This window comes from Taudactylus pleione, unplaced genomic scaffold (assembly GCF_031769625.1).
Source record: "Taudactylus pleione unplaced genomic scaffold, aTauple2 ptg000681l, whole genome shotgun sequence".
Taxonomy (NCBI): Eukaryota; Metazoa; Chordata; class Amphibia; order Anura; family Myobatrachidae; genus Taudactylus; species Taudactylus pleione.
Window position 1 is genome coordinate 1,016,525 of NW_028285083.1, and position 20,391 is coordinate 1,036,915.

At 43.8% G+C, this 20,391-nt stretch overlaps 1 protein-coding gene across 1 annotated transcript in view; it reads left to right on the plus strand.

Moving 5' to 3' along the window:
• The window catches only part of CALB2 (calbindin 2), a 314,068-nt gene that overhangs the window by 238,782 nt on the left and 54,895 nt on the right, over positions 1-20,391 (plus strand). The window contains exons 6-8 of the mRNA XM_088455944.1: positions 2,940-3,017; positions 7,080-7,135; positions 18,303-18,342. Of these exons, the coding sequence (XP_088312070.1) occupies positions 2,940-3,017; positions 7,080-7,135; positions 18,303-18,342 (174 nt within the window). The remainder of the gene's footprint in view (positions 1-2,939; positions 3,018-7,079; positions 7,136-18,302; positions 18,343-20,391) is intronic.

Genomic DNA, 20,391 nt, shown 5'->3' on the forward strand with positions numbered 1-20,391 from the left:
AGCACTACAGCAGCCCCCATACAGCACAGTACAAAGTACAAGCACTACAGCGCCCCCATACAGCAGAGTACAAGCACTACAGCAGCCCCCATACAGCACAGTATAATGTACAAGCGCTACACCAGCCCCCATACAGCACAGTACAAAGTACAAGCACTACAGCAGCCCCCATACAGCACAGTACAAGCACTACAGCAGCCCCCATACAGCACAGTATAAAGTACAAGCACTACAGCAGCCCCCATACAGCACAGTATAAAGTACAAGCACTACAGCAGCCCCCATACAGCACAGTATAAAGTACAAGCACTACAGCAGCCCCCATACAGCACAGTATAAAGTACAAGCACTACAGCAGCCCCCATACAGCACAGCATAAAGTACAAGCACTACAGCAGCCCCCATACAGCACAGTATAAAGTACAAGCACTACAGCAGCCCCCATACAGCACAGTATAAAGTACAAGCACTACAGCAGCCCCCATACAGCACAGTATAAAGTACAAGCACTACAGCAGCCCCCATACAGCACAGTATAATGTACAAGCGCTACAGCAGCCCCCATACAGCAGAGTATAATGTACAAGCACTACAGCAGCCCCCATACAGCACAGTATGAAGTACAAGCGCTACAGCAGCCCCCATACAGCACAGTACAAGCACTACAGCAGCCCCCATACAGCACAGTATAATGTACAAGCACTACAGCAGCCCCCATACAGCACAGTATTAAGTACAAGCGCTACAGCAGCCCCCATACAGCACAGTACAAGCACTACAGCAGCCCCCATACAGCACAGTACAAAGTACAAGCACTACAGCGCCCCCATACAGCAGAGTACAAGCACTACAGCAGCCCCCATACAGCACAGTATAATGTACAAGCGCTACACCAGCCCCCATACAGCACAGTACAAAGTACAAGCACTACAGCAGCCCCCATACAGCACAGCATAAAGTACAAGCACTACAGCAGCCCCCATACAGCACAGTATAAAGTACAAGCACTACAGCAGCCCCCATACAGCACAGTATAAAGTACAAGCACTACAGCAGGCCCAATACAGCACAGTATAAAGTACAAGCACTACAGCAGCCCCCATACAGCACAGTATAATGTACAAGCGCTACAGCAGCCCCCATACAGCAGAGTATAATGTACAAGCACTACAGCAGCCCCCATACAGCACAGTATGAAGTACAAGCGCTACAGCAGCCCCCATACAGCACAGTACAAGCACTACAGCAGCCCCCATACAGCACAGTATAATGTACAAGCACTACAGCAGCCCCCATACAGCACAGTATGAAGTACAAGCGCTACAGCAGCCCCCATACAGCACAGTACAAGCACTACAGCAGCCCCCATACAGCACAGTACAAAGTACAAGCACTACAGCGCCCCCATACAGCAGAGTACAAGCACTACAGCAGCCCCCATACAGCACAGTATAATGTACAAGCGCTACACCAGCCCCCATACAGCACAGTACAAAGTACAAGCACTACAGCAGCCCCCATACAGCACAGTACAAGCACTACAGCAGCCCCCATACAGCACAGTATAAAGTACAAGCACTACAGCAGCCCCCATACAGCACAGTATAAAGTACAAGCACTACAGCAGCCCCCATACAGCACAGTATAAAGTACAAGCACTACAGCAGCCCCCATACAGCACAGTATAAAGTACAAGCACTACAGCAGCCCCCATACAGCACAGTATAAAGTACAAGCACTACAGCAGCCCCCATACAGCACAGTACAAGCACTACAGCAGCCCCCATACAGCACAGTATAAAGTACAAGCACTACAGCAGCCCCCATACAGCACAGTATAATGTACAAGCGCTACAGCAGCCCCCATACAGCAGAGTACAAGCACTACAGCAGCCCCCATACAGCACAGTATAAAGTACAAGCACTACAGCAGCCCCCATACAGCACAGTACAAAGTACAAGCACTACAGCAGCCCCCATACAGCACAGTATAAAGTACAAGCACTACAGCAGCCCCCATACAGCAGAGTACAAGCACTACAGCGCCCCCATACAGCACAGTACAAGCACTACAGCAGCCCCCATACAGCACAGTATAAAGTACAAGCACTACAGCAGCCCCCATACAGCACAGTATAATGTACAAGCGCTACAGCAGCCCCCATACAGCAGAGTACAAGCACTACAGCAGCCCCCATACAGCACAGTACAAAGTACAAGCACTACAGCAGCCCCCATACAGCACAGTATAAAGTACAAGCACTACAGCAGCCCCCATACAGCAGAGTACAAGCACTACAGTGCCCCCATACAGCAGACCTGGCTACAACTGTTCAAATTCATTTTAGCAATAATTGACATGTTAAACTGTTTTTAATCATTAATGTTCGTGATTTAATACATCTGAACCCTCTTTTTGAAGACAATAAGGAGAACACATGGGGGTTCGGATAATTACAATCTTTCCTGTCCTCAGATCACTACTGACAATAGAGGGCAGATTAGTGCCAATCACATATTCAGCTGATATAACAACCCTCTAACATCCGATATATCGCCCAATGTGGATCGGAAAGATGTATGTACACATCGTATAGTCTGTACGCCTGATCCATCGTTCACGGCCGCTGCTCATTGAATCGTCCCATCTACTGTGCTGCAAAGCAGATGGGACAATGCAATTAATGACGCTGTGTAGTTACATGCAGTATGTACAATACATCGCACCGTCATACGCCGAAATATGCAGCGTGTACGGCGCAATGTATCGTTACTTCAGTTGCCACATCACTGGGTCACACCGGCGTATGGTGTGTACCCAACTTTATACAGGAAAACCTAAATGTACATCTGTCTGCTGATTAATGTGTTATTATGGAATGTAGACATCAAAGACAATAAGTATCGGTCACCTGTCATTTATCTACTTTACTTTCCAGGGATTCCTGTCAGATCTTCTCAAAAAAGCAAATCGACCATTTGATGAAAAGAAACTCGGTGAATACACCCAGACTATAGTAAGTATAACAGTGAGTACAGCCAGTAAGTGTATCAGTGAGTACACCCAGACTATAGTAAGTATAACAGTGAGTACAGCCAGTAAGTGTAACAGTGAGTACAGCCAGACTATAGTAAGTGTAACAGTGAGTACAGCCAGACTATAGTAAGTGTAACAGTGAGTACAGCCAGACTATAGTAAGTATAACAGTGAGTACAGCCAGACTATAGTAAGTGTAACAGAGAGTACACTCAGACTATAGTAAGTGTAACAGTGAGTACACCCAGACTATAGTAAGTGTAACAGTGAGTACACACAGACTATAGTAAGTGTAACAGTGAATACACCCAGACTATAGTAAGTGTAACAGTGAGTACAGCCAGACTATAGTAAGTGTAACAGTGAGTACACCCAGACTATAGTAAGTGTAACAGTGAGTACAGTCAGACTATAGTAAGTGTAACAGTGAATACAGCCAGACTATAGTAAGTGTAACAGTGAGTACACCCAGACTATAGTAAGTGTAACAGTGAGTACATCCAGTAAGTGTAACAGTGAGTACACCCAGACTATAGTAAGTGTAACAGTGAGTACACCCAGACTATAGTAAGTGTAACAGTGAGTACACCCAGACTATAGTAAGTGTAACAGTGAGTACACCCAGACTATAGTAAGTGTAACAGTGAGTACACACAGACTATAGTAAGTGTAACAGTGAATACACCCAGACTATAGTAAGTGTAACAGTGAGTACAGCCAGACTATAGTAAGTGTAACAGTGAGTACACCCAGACTATAGTAAGTGTAACAGTGAGTACACCCAGACTATAGTAAGTGTAACAGTGAGTACACACAGACTATAGTAAGTGTAACAGTGAATACACCCAGACTATAGTAAGTGTAACAGTGAGTACAGCCAGACTATAGTAAGTGTAACAGTGAGTACACCCAGACTATAGTAAGTGTAACAGTGAGTACAGTCAGACTATAGTAAGTGTAACAGTGAATACAGCCAGACTATAGTAAGTGTAACAGTGAGTACACCCAGACTATAGTAAGTGTAACAGTGAGTACATCCAGTAAGTGTAACAGTGAGTACACCCAGACTATAGTAAGTGTAACAGTGAGTACACCCAGACTATAGTAAGTGTAACAGTGAGTACAGCCAGACTATAGTAAGTGTAACAGTGAATACACCCAGACTATAGTAAGTGTAACATTGAGTACAGCCAGACTATAGTAAGTGTAACAGTGAGTACAGCCAGACTATAGTAAGTGTAACAGTGAGTACACCCAGACTATAGTAAGTGTAACAGTGAGTACAGCCAGACTATAGTAAGTATAACAGTGAGTACAGCCAGACTATAGTAAGTATAACAGTGAGTACAGCCAGACTATAGTAAGTGTAACAGTGAGTACACCCAGACTATAGTAAGTGTAACAGTGAGTACATCCAGTAAGTGTAACAGTGAGTACAGTCAGACTATAGTATGTGTAACAGTGAGTACAGTCAGACTATAGTAAGTGTATCAGTGAGTACAGCCAGACTATAGTAAGTGTAACAGTGAGTACACCCAGACTATAGTAAGTGTAACAGTGAGTACACCCAGACTATAGTAAGTGTAACAGAGAGTACACCCAGACTATAGTAAGTGTAACAGAGAGTACACCCAGACTATAGTAAGTGTAACAGAGAGTACACCCAGACTATAGTAAGTGTAACAGTGAGTAAAGCCAGACTATAGTAAGTGTAACAGTGAGTACAGCCAGACTATAGTAAGTATAACAGTGAGTACAGCCAGACTATTGTAAGTATAACAGTGAGTACAGTCAGACTATAGTTTGTGTAACAGTGAGTACAGTCAGATTATGGTAAGTGTAATGCTGCATACACAGTCAGATTTTGTTAAATATGTGAAGTGAAAGATAACAATTGTAAAAATCGTTCAGATCTTTTACATGTGGTGCATGCATCGACCAACAATGCGTGTTCCCGCATGTCAGATAACGATATCTGACATCGATTGTGTTTGCAGTAAGATTTGGAAGATTTAATTAATTTTAATACTGTCAGAAATCATTCATCGTTCACAAAATCGTTCAAAACGTTGATGAAATCGTTCATTGTTATCATTATTGTTCATCATTATCATTCATTTAGCAAATCTGACCGTGTGTATGCACCATAACAGTGAGTACAGTCAGTAAGTGTAACAGTGAGTACAGTCAGACTATAGTAAGTATAAGTGAGTACAGCCAGTAAGTGTAACATTGAGTTCAGTCAGACTATAGTAAGTGTAACAGTGAGTACAGCCAGTAAGTGTAACATTGAGTACAGCCAGTAAGTGTAACAGTGAGTACAGTCAGACTATAGTAAGTATAACAGTGAGTTCAGTCAGATTATGGTAAGTGTAACAGTGAGTACAATAGGAGTTCATGATGAAGTTCTGTGGCGGGTTTGCGGAGGAGCATGGTCAAAGTTGTGGGGTAACCTCGGTTTGCTCAGTGTAGAGGAGGAGGACGTGGGGGGAAGTGACGGTGCGCCCCCTTTTGTGGAGCATAGGCAGATATAAGCTTTTATTGTGAAGTTATATTTATGAGTGAAGGAAATTTCCAGGGTGCTCTTGTAAAATATGAATAAGAGAAAAGTCCCTGTACACAGTCTAAATTAAAGAAATAACTACTGTAATAAATACTGTTAGTGCCCCTGCCGGTCTCCTGAGTCTGCCCCATCACTAGGTGTGTGCCGGCCCAGCAATGGTGCACAGGAGGCGAGTACATTGCTCATTGTGTGCCTGCACATGCAGCTTTTAGCTGGACGGATCCCAATGTAGGACAAGACTCGGCGCTGTGTCAGCGTCTTCTGCCATATGCACGTCTACAGCTTCATGCAATGCCGTTCCTGATGTACAAGCGTGCGTCTGACTGTATAATTTATACACAACCATTAGTCACACCATCGGGACTTGCAGAAGAAACATCGTCCGTGCGTCCAAATCAGAATCAGCCCATAAGCGGTTACCCATGTTATGTCCGCAATGGGCTGTTTCACGTTGTTGCGTTCAGGTCTCTGTGATGAATAACACAGAGCGGTCACGTCTCTGTGATGAGTAATGCAGAGCGGTCACGTCTCTGTGATGTGTAATGCAGAGCGGTCACACCTCTATGATGTATAATGCAGAGCGGTCACGACTCTGTGATGTGTAATGCAGAGCGGTCACGCCTCTGTGATGTGTAATGCAGAGCGGTCACGCCTCTGTGATGTGTAATGCAGAGCGGTCACGTCTCTGTGATGTGTAATGCAGAGCGGTCACGTCTCTGTGATGTGTAATGCAGAGCGGTCACGTCTCTGTGATGTGTAATGCAGAGCGGTCACGTCTCTGTGATGTGTAATGCAGAGCGGTCACGTCTCTGTGATGAGTAATGCAGAGCGGTCACGTCTCTGTGATGAGTAATGCAGAGCGGTCACGTCTCTGTGATGAGTAATGCAGAGCGGTCACGTCTCTGTGATGTGTAATGCAGAGCGGTCACGTCTCTGTGATGTGTAATGCAGAGCGGTCACGTCTCTGTGATGTGTAATGCAGAGCGGTCACGTCTCTGTGATGTGTAATGCAGAGCGGTCACGCCTCTGTGATGTGTAATGCAGAGCGGTCATGTCTCTGTGATGTGTAATGCAGAGCGGTCACGTCTCTGTGATGTGTAATGCAGAGCGGTCACGTCTCTGTGATGTGTAATGCAGAGCGGTCACGTCTCTGTGATGTGTAATGCAGAGCGGTCACGTCTCTGTGATGAGTAATGCAGAGCGGTCATGTTTCTGTAGAACAGGAACACAAGTGTTCCATGACCCCTGCACTCCCACCTACTCCTGCTCGCTGCTTTCCTAATGTAGATATAATGAGCTCTAAGCGGTAATCACGTTGAGCAGATTGCGTGGTCCAGCGCTTTGGGTGTGCTTCATCAATGGCTTCCAATGAGTGCAAACTCTCCCTCTACACAGGATATATCACAATGCAATTCATACTACGCCTATTGCTTGCCCGCTTGTCCACTGAGCTTACATTCGCATCTTTTTTTCTTGCAGCTCCGCATGTTTGACCTGAATGGTGATGGGAAGCTTTGCCTCTCTGAGATGTCAAGGTAATGAGGGGTTGTGGGTTACTGTGGTACTTTACATCAGTGCTTCTCAACCTTCACCCTCAACTTTTACCAGCAGGTCATGTTTTCAGGATTTCTGATCCAGCAAAATAGATTAATTCAAATGTGTATGACTAAAGAAATCCAGAAAACATGACCTTTTGGGGGTACTTGAGGACTGGCATTGGGATGCGCTACTATATATGAAGATGGGGGATATGTAGGGGAGAGAAATAACCGCACCAGAAAGCTAGAAGTGAGTGTTACACAAAGCACAACGGTGACTACAACATTGTGTAACTAGAAGTGAGCATTACACACAGCACAACGGTGACTACAACATTGTGTAACTAGAAGTGAGTATTACACACACAGCACAACGGTGACTACAACATTGTGTAACTAGAAGTGAGTGTTACACAAAGCACAACGGTGACTACAACATTGTGTAACTAGAAGTGAGTATTACACACACAGCACAACGGTGACTACAACATTGTGTAACTAGAAGTGAGTGTTACACAAAGCACAACGGTGACTACAACATTGTGTAACTAGAAGTGAGTGTTACACACACAGCACAACGGTGACTACAACATTGTGTAACTAGAAGTGAGCATTACACACAGCACAACGGTGACTACAACATTGTGTAACTAGAAGTGAGTATTACACACACAGCACAACGGTGACTACAACATTGTGTAACTAGAAGTGAGTATTACACACACAGCACAACGGTGACTACAACATTGTGTAACTAGAAGTGAGCATTACACACAGCACAACGGTGACTACAACATTGTGTAACTAGAAGTGAGTATTACACACACAGCACAACGGTGACTACAACATTGTGTAACTAGAAGTGAGTGTTACACACAGCACAACGGTGACTACAACATTGTGTAACTAGAAGTGAGTGTTACACAAAGCACAGCGGTGACTACAACATTGTGTAACTAGAAGTGAGTATTACACACACAGCACAACGGTGACTACAACATTGTGTAACTAGAAGTGAGTGTTACACACAGCACAACGGTGACTACAACGTTGTGTAACTGTAGAAGTGAGCATTACACACAGCACAACAGTGACTACAACATTGTGTAACTAGAAGTGAGTATTACACACACAGCACAACGGTGACTACAACATTGTGTAACTGTAGAAGTGAGCATTACACACACAGCACAACGGTGACTACAACATTGTGTAACTAGAATTGAGTATTACACGCACAGCACAATGGTGACTACAACATTGTGTAACTAGAAGTGAGTATTACACAAAGCACAACGGTGACTACAACATTGTGTAACTACAAATATATTACACACAGCAGAACGGTGACTACAACATTGTGTAACTAGAAGTGAGTATTACACACAGCACAACAGTGACTACAACATTGTGTAACTAGAAGTGAGTATTACACACAACACAACAGTGACTACAACATTGTGTAACTAGAAGTGAGTATTACACACAGCACAACGGTGACTATAACATTGTGTAACTAGAAGTGAGTATTACACACAGCACAACGGTGACTACAACATTGTGTAACTAGAAGTGAGTATTACACAAAGCACAACGGTGACTACAACATTGTGTAACTAGAAGTGAGTATTACACAAAGCACAACGGTGACTACAACATTGTGTAACTACAAATATATTACACACAGCAGAACGGTGACTACAACATTGTGTAACTAGAAGTGAGTATTACACACAGCACAACAGTGACTACAACATTGTGTAACTAGAAGTGAGTATTACACACAACACAACAGTGACTACAACATTGTGTAACTAGAAGTGAGTATTACACACAGCACAACGGTGACTATAACATTGTGTAACTAGAAGTGAGTATTACACACAGCACAACGGTGACTACAACATTGTGTAACTAGAAGTGAGTATTACACAAAGCACAACGGTGACTACAACATTGTGTAACTAGAAGTGAGTATTACACACAGCACAACGGTGACTATAACATTGTGTAACTAGAAGTGAGCATTACACACAGCACAACAGTGACTACAACATTGTGTAACTAGAAGTGAGTGTTACACACAGCACAACGGTGACTACAACATTGTGTAACTAGAAGTGAGCATTACACACAGCACAACGGTGACTACAACATTGTGTAACTAGAAATATATTACACACAGCACAACGGTGACTACAACATTGTGTAACTAGAAGTGAGTGTTACACACAGCACAACGGTGACTACAACATTGTGTAACTAGAAGTGAGTGTTACACAAAGCACAGCGGTGACTACAACATTGTGTAACTAGAAGTGAGTATTACACACACAGCACAACGGTGACTACAACATTGTGTAACTAGAAGTGAGCATTACACACAGCACAACGGTGACTACAACATTGTGTAACTAGAAGTGAGTGTTACACACAGCACAACGGTGACTACAACGTTGTGTAACTGTAGAAGTGAGCATTACACACAACACAACGGTGACTACAACATTGTGTAACTAGAAGTGAGTATTACACACACAGCACAACGGTGACTACAACATTGTGTAACTAGAAGTGAGCATTACACACAGCACAACGGTGACTACAACATTGTGTAACTAGAAGTGAGTGTTACACACAGCACAACGGTGACTACAACGTTGTGTAACTGTAGAAGTGAGCATTACACACAGCACAACAGTGACTACAACATTGTGTAACTAGAAGTGAGTATTACACACACAGCACAACGGTGACTACAACATTGTGTAACTGTAGAAGTGAGCATTACACACACAGCACAACGGTGACTACAACATTGTGTAACTAGAAGTGAGTGTTACACACAGCACAACGGTGACTACAACATTGTGTAACTAGAAGTGAGCATTACACACAGCACAACGGTGACTACAACATTGTGTAACTAGAAGTGAGCATTACACACAGCACAACGGTGACTACAACATTGTGTAACTAGAAATATATTACACACAGCACAACGGTGACTACAACATTGTGTAACTAGAAGTGAGTGTTACACACAGCACAACGGTGACTACAACATTGTGTAACTAGAAGTGAGTGTTACACACAGCACAACGGTAACTACAACATTGTGTAACTAGAAGTGAGTATTACACACACAGCACAACGGTGACTACAACATTGTGTAACTAGAAGTGAGCATTACACACAGCACAACGGTGACCAACATTGTGTAACTAGAAGTGAGTGTTACACAAAGCACAGCGGTGACTACAACATTGTGTAACTAGAAGTGAGTATTACACACACAGCACAACGGTGACTACAACATTGTGTAACTAGAAGTGAGCATTACACACAGCACAACGGTGACTACAACATTGTGTAACTAGAAGTGAGCATTACACACAGCACAACGGTGACTACAACATTGTGTAACTAGAAGTGAGCATTACACACAGCACAACGGTGACTACAACATTGTGTAACTAGAAGTGAGCATTACACACAGCACAACTGTGACTACAACATTGTGTAACTAGAAGTGATTATTACACACAGCACAACGATGACTACAACATTGTGTAACTAGAAGTGAGCATTACACACAGCACAACAGTGACTACAACATTGTGTAACTAGAAGTGAGCATTACACACAGCACAACGATGACTACAACATTGTGTAACTAGAAGTGAGTATTACACACAGCACAAAGGTGACTACAACATTGTGTAACTAGAAGTGAGTGTTACACAAAGCACAGCGGTGACTACAACATTGTGTAACTAGAAGTGAGTGTTACACAAAGCACAGCGGTGACTACAACATTGTGCAACTAGAAGTGAGCATTACACACACAACACAACGGTGACTACAACGTTGTGTAACTGTAGAAGTTTCACCAACATCAGATATTGCCGACGAACCCCTCCGATCCCTACTATGGGCAAATATAGCGGGGGCTGGGTTACCTAAAGGCAACCAATCAGAGCTGTTGCTGCTACTGTTACATTCATCTTTTCGGCGTGGACACAGTGAGGCGCGCACAATCCGTACGCAAAGCCGATGTAACTGGTGTTCAGCAATTTTTTTATTTTTTGCAGCTGCGCAGGCATAAACATTTCTAAAGACTCGCACGGCGCATGCGTTACACACAAAGGCGCTGTTTGGCGTTCGAGACGCACGGTATCAGAGATGTTGTGGAAAAGTTCATGGCGTTCCTTGGCGGTGACTAGGAGGTGGCTTGTAGTGCAGGCGTGTAGCGGGTGTGACGCTGCACCAGACGCACCAATCGGTATTCTCACGTGCACGGGCGCTGGAAGTGGGCGTCTCAGTCCTGGCACATTCGGCCGCACGGATGTACACCAGGGACACAGTATGTAGCGGTATTTGCACAGTCGCAGACGGGCGGCTACCAATTGATGCTGCCGACTGCGCTTCTGCGTCCACCTTTTGAATCAGGCCCAATAAGTCATCGCGCTCCCAGGATGAAAGCGTTTCCCTCTCGCTGCCAGACGATGTCCAGCGCAGCGATTCTGCGGCATCTCCAGTCTTGTCTGCCAATGCCCTATTGGCAAATGTCAGATACATCAATCGCAGGGCAGCTAAAACCGGTCATAACGTATCTAGAATAAAAAGACGGACACCGGTGGCGTTAAATACTGATCGGCCTTTTTACTTACACCATCAATACTGAACTATATATATGGTGGCGACTGAAAGAGACCGGCAGCTGTCAGCTCTGGTTAGGAAACCCTGGTACAGAAATCTGTTAGACAAATCTCACTGGCCCCTAGACTGCCGCTCTTTCCCGCCACGCAAGGCACCGACTGGGAGCCAAGACCGTCACCATAACTCATACAAGCCCACACTAAAACCTAAAAAACTCCCTCAAGGAAAAACCACAAAAGGGTATGCTCCTCGGAGGGGTGACCGCTGACTGTCCAAATATATGGGCAGCAACCAAACTGAGACGCGAATGTGCAAATCCCAACACATAACCCCCCACCCAAACAAGCGTCAATGACCACACCCGCAGGGCCAGAGCCCTATGCCATACCAAGTAATAGGGTCTCCACAACTACAGGGCCAGTCACTCTTCTCAATGGCACATCAACATGGTCTCCACAACCACACTAGCAGGGGCAAAAGCAAGCAATAGGGTCACCACCTGCCAGACCAATACACCATATACCACCAGCCAGTCAGCATTGACAAGCCCCTTACACTAAGGAAATGCCCCACAAACCAAAAAGGTCACACATCCCAATGTACCCCAACAGAATAATGGAAAACAAAGGCGGCTAACAAGGAGGAAAGAGAGGGAGGAAAGAGAGGGAGGGGGATCAGGATAACTTCATCTGAGGTAAAAACCTGCCAGGAGTACAACAGCCAGTCAGTCTCCATGGTACAGGGCAATAACCCTTGCGGCCCTCAGGGCTAATGGTGATGAGTGACGGAACGCTCCCAAGTTAATACACTTCTAATAATGCAAATGCAGAACACAACAAAGCCACCCAGACAGTGACTGGGATAGCGTGAACAAATAGCGGACCCCCAGCGTCCTAACGCCACAATCATAGTGGCCCCCATGGGGTACGAGTGTGAACACCAGAATTTTAAGGGGACACCTGGGTGACGGCATACTATGCTGGAAGACCTAAACGAACTGAAAGACCGTGAGAAATCCAGCTGCATCAACCACGCACCCTCAACCAAGACCCCGGACAGTACAGTATCACTGGGCAAATCTGGCATCAGTCAGCATGGGGACACAGAGGAGCCCACAACCCAGACAGTCAGACTACCAGTGCAGCACCCCGCACAACCGAATGAAACATCCAGAGGCGTGACGACTCACCTGAAATCTGCCACAAGATCACTGATGTGAAAGACCAGTCACAAAAGCGAGCCAAACCAAAAGTATACGGATGGAAACCAAAGACCGCAAGGGCCAAACTAAAAGAAACAACTGATAACAGGGTAAGACCCCCAAGCAGTGCCTCCAGCTGTGCCCAAACCGTCATGTCCTGCCTATCTGAAAACCCACTGCTAAGAGGCGCTGCTTGTGTCCGTCACCCTTAGTTCATCACATCAGTCTGTCGGTGATTGGTCCTCGTGTCCATCATCCTTAGCTCATCACATCAGTCTGTCGGTGATTGGTCCTCGTGTCCGTCATCCTTAGCTCATCACATCAGTCTGTCGGTGATTGGTCCTCGTGTCCGTCATCCTTAGCTCATCACATCATTCTGTCGGTGATTGGTCCTTGTGTCCGTCATCCTTAGCTCATTACATCAGTCTGTCGGTGGTTGGTCTTTGTGTCCGTGATCCTTAGCTCATTACATCAGTCTGTCGGTGATTGGTCCTCGTGTCCGTCATCCTTAGCTCATCACATCAGTCTGTCGGTGATTGGTCCTTGTGTCCGTCATCCTTAGCTCATTACATCAGTCTGTCGGTGATTGGTCTTTGTGTCCATCATCCTTAGCTCATTACATCAGTCTGTCGGTGATTGGTCCTTGTGTCCGTCATCCTTAGCTCATCACATCAGTCTGTCGGTGATTGGTCCTTGTGTCCGTCATCCTTAGCTTATTACATCGGTCTGTCGGTGATTGGTCCTTGTGTCCGTGATCCTTAGCTCATCACATCAGTCTGTCGGTGATTAGTCTTTGTGTCCATCATCCTTAGCTCATTACATCAGTCTGTCGGTGATTGGTCCTTGTGTCCGTCATCCTTAGCTCATCACATCAATCTGTCGGTGATTGGTCCTTGTGTCCGTCATCCTTAGCTCATCACATCAGTCTGTCGTTGATTGGTCTTTGTGTCCGTCATCCTTAGCTCGTGACGTCAGTCTGTCGGTGATTGGTCCTTGTGTCCGTCATCCTTAGCTCATCACGTCAGTCTGTCGGTGATTGGTCCTTGTGTCCGTGATCCTTAGCTCATCACGTCAGTCTGTCGGTGATTGGTCCTTGTGTCCGTCATCCTTAGCTCATCACATCAGTCTGTCGATGATTGGTCTTTGTGTCCGTCATCCTTAGCTCGTGACGTCAGTCTGTCGGTGATTGGTCCTCGTGTCCGTCATCCTTAGCTCATCACATCAGTCTGTCAGTGATTGGTCTTTGTGTCCGTCATCCTTAGCTCATCACATCAGTCTGTCGGTGATTGGTCCTCGTGTCCGTCATCCTTAGCTCATCACATCAGTCTGTCGGTGATTGGTCCTCGTGTCCGTCATCCTTAGCTCATCACATCAGTCTGTCGGTGATTGGTTCTCGTGTCCGTCATCCTTAGCTCATCACATCAGTCTGTCGGTGATTGGTCCTCGTGTCCATCATCCTTAGCTCATTACATCAGTCTGTCGGTGATTGGTCCTCGTGTCTGTCATCCTTAGCTCATTACATCAGTCTGTCGGTGATTGGTCCTTGTGTCCGTCATCCTTAGCTCATCACATCAGTCTGTCGGTGATTGGTCCTTGTGTCCATCATCCTTAGCTTATTACATCGGTCTGTCGGTGATTGGTCCTTGTGTCCGTGATCCTTAGCTCATCACATCAATCTGTCGGTGATTGGTCCTTGTGTCCGTCATCCTTAGCTCATCACATCGGTCTATCGGTGATTGGTCATTGTGTCCGTCATCCTTAGCTCATCACATCGGTCTATCGGTGATTGGTCTTTGTGTCCGTCATCCTTAGCTCTTGACGTCAGTCTGTCGGTGATTGGTCCTTGTGTCCGTCATCCTTAGCTCATCACGTCAGTCTGTCGGTGATTGGTCCTCGTGTCCGTCATCCTTAGCTCATCACGTCAGTCTGTCGGTGATTGGTCCTTGTGTCCGTCATCCTTAGCTCATTACATCAGTCTGTCGGTGATTGGTCTTTGTGTCCATCATCCTTAGCTCATCACATCAGTCTGTCGGTGATTGGTCTTTGTGTCCATCATCCTTAGCTCATCACATCAGTCTGTCGGTGATTGGTCCTTGTGTCAGTCATCCTTAGCTCATTACATCAGTCTGTCGGTGGTTGGTCTTTGTGTCCATCATCCTTAGCTCATCACATCAATCTGTCGGTGATTGGTCCTTGTGTCCGTCATCCTTAGCTCATCACATCAGTCTGTCGGTGATTGGTCCTTGTGTCAGTCATCCTTAGCTCATTACATCAGTCTGTCGGTGGTTGGTCTTTGTGTCCATCATCCTTAGCTCATCACATCAATCTGTCGGTGATTGGTCCTTGTGTCCGTCATCCTTACCTCATCACATCAGTCTGTCGGTGATTGGTCTGCGTGTCTGTCACCCTTAGCTCATCACATCAGTCTGTCGGTGATTGGTCCTCGTGTCCATCATCCTTAGCTCATCACATCAGTCTGTCGGTGATTGGTCCTCGTGTCCGTCATCCTTAGCTCATCACATCAGTCTGTCGGTGATTGGTCCTTGTGTCCGTCATCCTTAGCTCATCACATCAGCCTGTCGGTGATTGGTCCGCGTGTCCGTCATCCTTAGCTCATCACATCAGTCTGTCGGTGATTGGTCCTCGTGCATGCACAGTAGCACATATTGGAGGTCAGGCCTCCCATTGATGCCCGGTAAGTCCTAGAGTCCGCCGGCTTATATACTTGATTGCGCTGAGGATGGAGGCAGCGCAGCTGAGCTCCTCATCGAACAAGATGGGGGCTACCCAATATACAATGTGACCTTATTTACTGACTGAGCCCCCCACCCCTTGCCTGGGGTTTGTCACCCCTCTCCCCCTTTATTCTGTCCCAGAGAACATGATGGCGCGTGGCACAGAGTATTGCTGGGACTCCCTTGTTATATCCTCTCTGCATACCGGTACCATACTCTCCCCGTGTTACCAGGTCACGCTAGGAGAGTAATAATGCTTTCTGCTATATATTACCCTGTAATAATACTTTGTTGGATATTATAGATTGATGATACTTTATTATACTATAGAGTAATAATACTGTTTTGTAGATAAGACTAATAATACTGTATATTCAATTTCACAGTTATATAGTGCATTATACTGTACAGTAATAATACTTTATGCTGTTTAGAAATAATGTTATGCTGTATGGTAATACTTTATGCTGTGTAGTAATTATACTTTATGCTGTGTAGTAGTAATATAATACTTTATGCTGTGTAGTAATAATACTTTATGCTGTATAGTAGTAGTAATATAATACTTTATGCTGTGTAGTAATAATACTTTATGCTGTGTAGTATTAATATAATACTTTTATGCTGTGTAGTAATAATACTTTATGCTGTGTGGTAGTAATATAATACTTTATGCTGTGTAGTATTAATATAATACTTTATGCTGTGTAGTAATAATACTTTATGCTGTGTAGTATTAATATAATACTTTATGCTGTGTAGTAATAATACTTTATGCTGTGTAGTATTAATATAATACTTTTATGCTGTGTAGTAATTATACTTTATGCTGTGTGGTAGTAATATAATACTTTATGCTGTGTAGTATTAATATAATACTTTATGCTGTGTAGTAATAATACTTTATGCTGTGTAGTATTAATATAATACTTTTATGCTGTGTAGTAATAATACTTTATGCTGTGTGGTAGTAATATAATACTTTATGCTGTGTAGTATTAATATAATACTTTATGCTGTGTAGTAGAAATATAATACTTTATGCTGTGTAGTAGTAATATAATACTTTATGCTGTGTAGTAGTAATATAATACTTTTATGCTGTGTAGTAATAATACTTTATGCCGTGTGGTAGAAATATAATACTTTATGCTGTGTAGTATTAATATAATACTTTTATGCTGTGTAGTAATAATACTTTATGCTGTGTAGTAGTAATATAATACTTTATGCTGTGTAGTAATAATACTTTATGCTGTGTAGTAATAATACTTTATTCTGTGTAGTAATAATACTTTATGCTGTGTAGTAATAATACTGTATGCTGTGTAGTAATAATACTTTATGCTGTGTAGTATTAATATAATACTTTTATGCTGTGTAGTAATAATACTTTATGCTGTGTGGTAGTAATATAATACTTTATGCAGTGTAGTAATAATACTTTATGCTGTGTGGTATTAATATAATACTTTATGCTGTGTAGTAGTAATATAATACTTTATGCTGTGTAGTATTAATATAATACTTTATGCTGTGTAGTAATAATACTTTATGCTGTGTGGTATTAATATAATACTTTATGCTGTGTAGTATTAATATAATACTTTATGCTGTGTGGTAGAAATATAATACTTTATGCTGTGTAGTAGTAATATAATACTTTATGCTGTGTAGTAATAATACTTTATGCTGTGTAGTAATAATACTTTATGCTGTGTAGTAATAATACTGTATGCTGTGTAGTAATAATATAATACTTTATGCTGTGTAGTAGTAATATAATACTTTATGCTGTGTAGTAATAATACTTTATGCTGTGTAGTAATAATACTTTATGCTGTGTAGTAATAATACTTTATGCTGTGTAGTGTAGTAATAATACTTTATGCTGTGTAGTAATAATACTTTATGCTGTGTAGTAATAATAATTTATGCTGTGTAGTAGTAATATAATACTTTATGCTGTGTAGTAATAATACTGTATGCTGTGTAGTAATAATACTTTATGCTGTGTAGTAATAATACTTTATGCTGTGTAGTAATAATACTTTATGCTGTGTAGTAATAATACTTTATGCTGTGTAGTAATAATACTTTATGCTGTGTAGTAATAATACTTTATGCTGTGTAGTAATAATACTTTATGCTGTGTAGTAGTAATATAATACTTTATGCTGTGTAGTAATAATACTTTATGCTGTGTAGTAATAATACTTTATGCTGTGTAGTAATAATAATTTATGCTGTGTAGTAGTAATATAATACTTTATGCTGTGTAGTAATAATACTGTATGCTGTGTAGTAATAATACTTTATGCTGTGTAGTAATAATACTTTATGCTGTGTAGTAATAATACTTTATGCTGTGTAGTAATAATACTTTATGCTGTGTAGTAATAATACTTTATGCTGTGTAGTAATAATACTTTATGCTGTGTAGTAATAATACTTTATGCTGTGTAGTAGTAATATAATACTTTATGCTGTGTAGTAATAATACTTTATGCTGTGTAGTAATAATACTTTATGCTGTGTAGTAATAATACTTTATGCTGTGTTACAGATTGCTGCCTGTGCAGGAGAACTTCTTGCTTAAATTTCAGGTATGGATGAAACGTGTCGCCTGCGTCTTGGATTATTACTCATTTACATAAGAATAGGAGTATTAGGGGCCTATTCATTAAACCTAAAAATTCTCTGGAGATAATTAGCTTTAGAACTCTCATGGAGTTCTAGCTAATTATAGGTGGATTTCATCATTCCTCCTCTCCATAAGTATCTATTCCGTCATTTTTGCGATGACAGGTTTTCGGGAAATAGATACTTTTCCTGCCTACACTACCTTATCGCATCTGGAAACAGTGCTGCGCATGCGCTGTTACATCTGTAAAACCAGCGCCTGCGCAGCACTGCCTACAGAATCAGATGCGTTAAGTTTGTGTACCCCCCCGATCCCCCCCACCCCCCTCCGCTCACCAACCTTCCCCCCCCCCCGACTTACCTGACCGCGCAGCGGCCTCCGGCTCCGTCCTGCTGGTCTGTCATGTGGTTTCCCAGCAGACCACATGACAGATTAGAAACTGCATCAAATTCCGAAAATTCATAATTTTCAGAATTTGATGAATACCACAATTTCCACATCCCCATACTAATGTACTAATATACTAATGTACTAATGTATGGAGAGTGTGGAAATTAACGCAGGGGAACTTAGCAAGGAGATATCTGTGATATCTCCTGTGCTAAGTGGCTACATGAATACCAACATAACGTTATTTAAGGAAAATGTCCTTAAAAACGTTATTTTAGAGTTGCTGAATAGGCCCCACAGTATTTTAATTTTCAAATTGGTAAATCCCAAAATATTAAATTTTTCTGGTAAATGATTCAAATTTTACCCTTCCTGTAAATATATTAGTCTTCCATTGCTGAGTCATAAATACCCTCACACAGGGATATACCGCGGGCGACTGATCCCTCTTACGGGATGGGACTCGCTGCGATAAGAAAGAGAGGGATAGAAATGGGAGCACTGCTGAGCTCTGACCATTCCTGCCTGGGGACTATGAGGGAGAATGCTGGCACCTCTGCACAGTGACCACCATGTTACATCACGATCCCTAGCACAGTACTGTCTATGGGAGCACTGCTGAGCTCTGATCATTCCCGCCTGGGGACTATGAGGGAGAATGCTGGCACCGCTGCACAGAGACCACCATGTTACATCACTGTCCCTAGCACAGTACTGTCTATGGGAGCACTGCTGAGCTCTGACCATTCCCGCCTGGGGACTATGGGGGAGAATGCTGGCACCGCTGCACAGTGACCACCATGTTATATCACTGTCCCTAGCACAGTACTGTCTATGGGAGCACTGCTGAGCTCTGACCATTCCCGCCTGGGGACTATGAGGGAGAATGCTGGCACCGCTGCACAGTGACCACCATGTTACATCACGGTCCCTAGCACAGTACTGTCTATGGGAGCACTGCTGAGCTCTGACCATTCCCGCCTGGGGACTATGGGGGAGAATGCTGGCACCGCTGCACAGTGACCACCATGTTACATCACTGTCCCTAGCACAGTACTGTCTATGGGAGCACTGCTGAGCTCTGACCATTCCCGCCTGGGGACTATGAGGGAGAATGCTGGCACCGCTGCACAGTGACCACCATGTTACATCACTGTCCCTAGCACAGTACTGTCTATGGGAGCACTGCTGAGCTCTGACCATTCCCGCCTGGGGACTATGAGGGAGAATGCTGGCACCGCTGCACAGTGACCACCATGTTACATCACGGTCCCTAGCACAGTACTGTCTATGGGAGCACTGCTGAGCTCTCACCATTCCCGCCTGGGGACTATGAGGGAGAATGCTGGCACCGCTGCACAGTGACCACCATGTTATATCACTGTCCCTAGCACAGTACTGTCTATGGGAGCACTGCTGAGCTCTGTCCATTCCCGCCTGGGGACTATGAGGGAGAATGCTGGCACCGCTGCACAGTGACCACCATGTTATATCACTGTCCCTAGCACAGTACTGTCTATGGGAGCACTGCTGAGCTCTGACCATTCCCGCCTGGGGACTATGAGGGAGAATGCTGGCATTGCTGTACAGTGACCACCATGTTACATCACTGTCCCTAGCA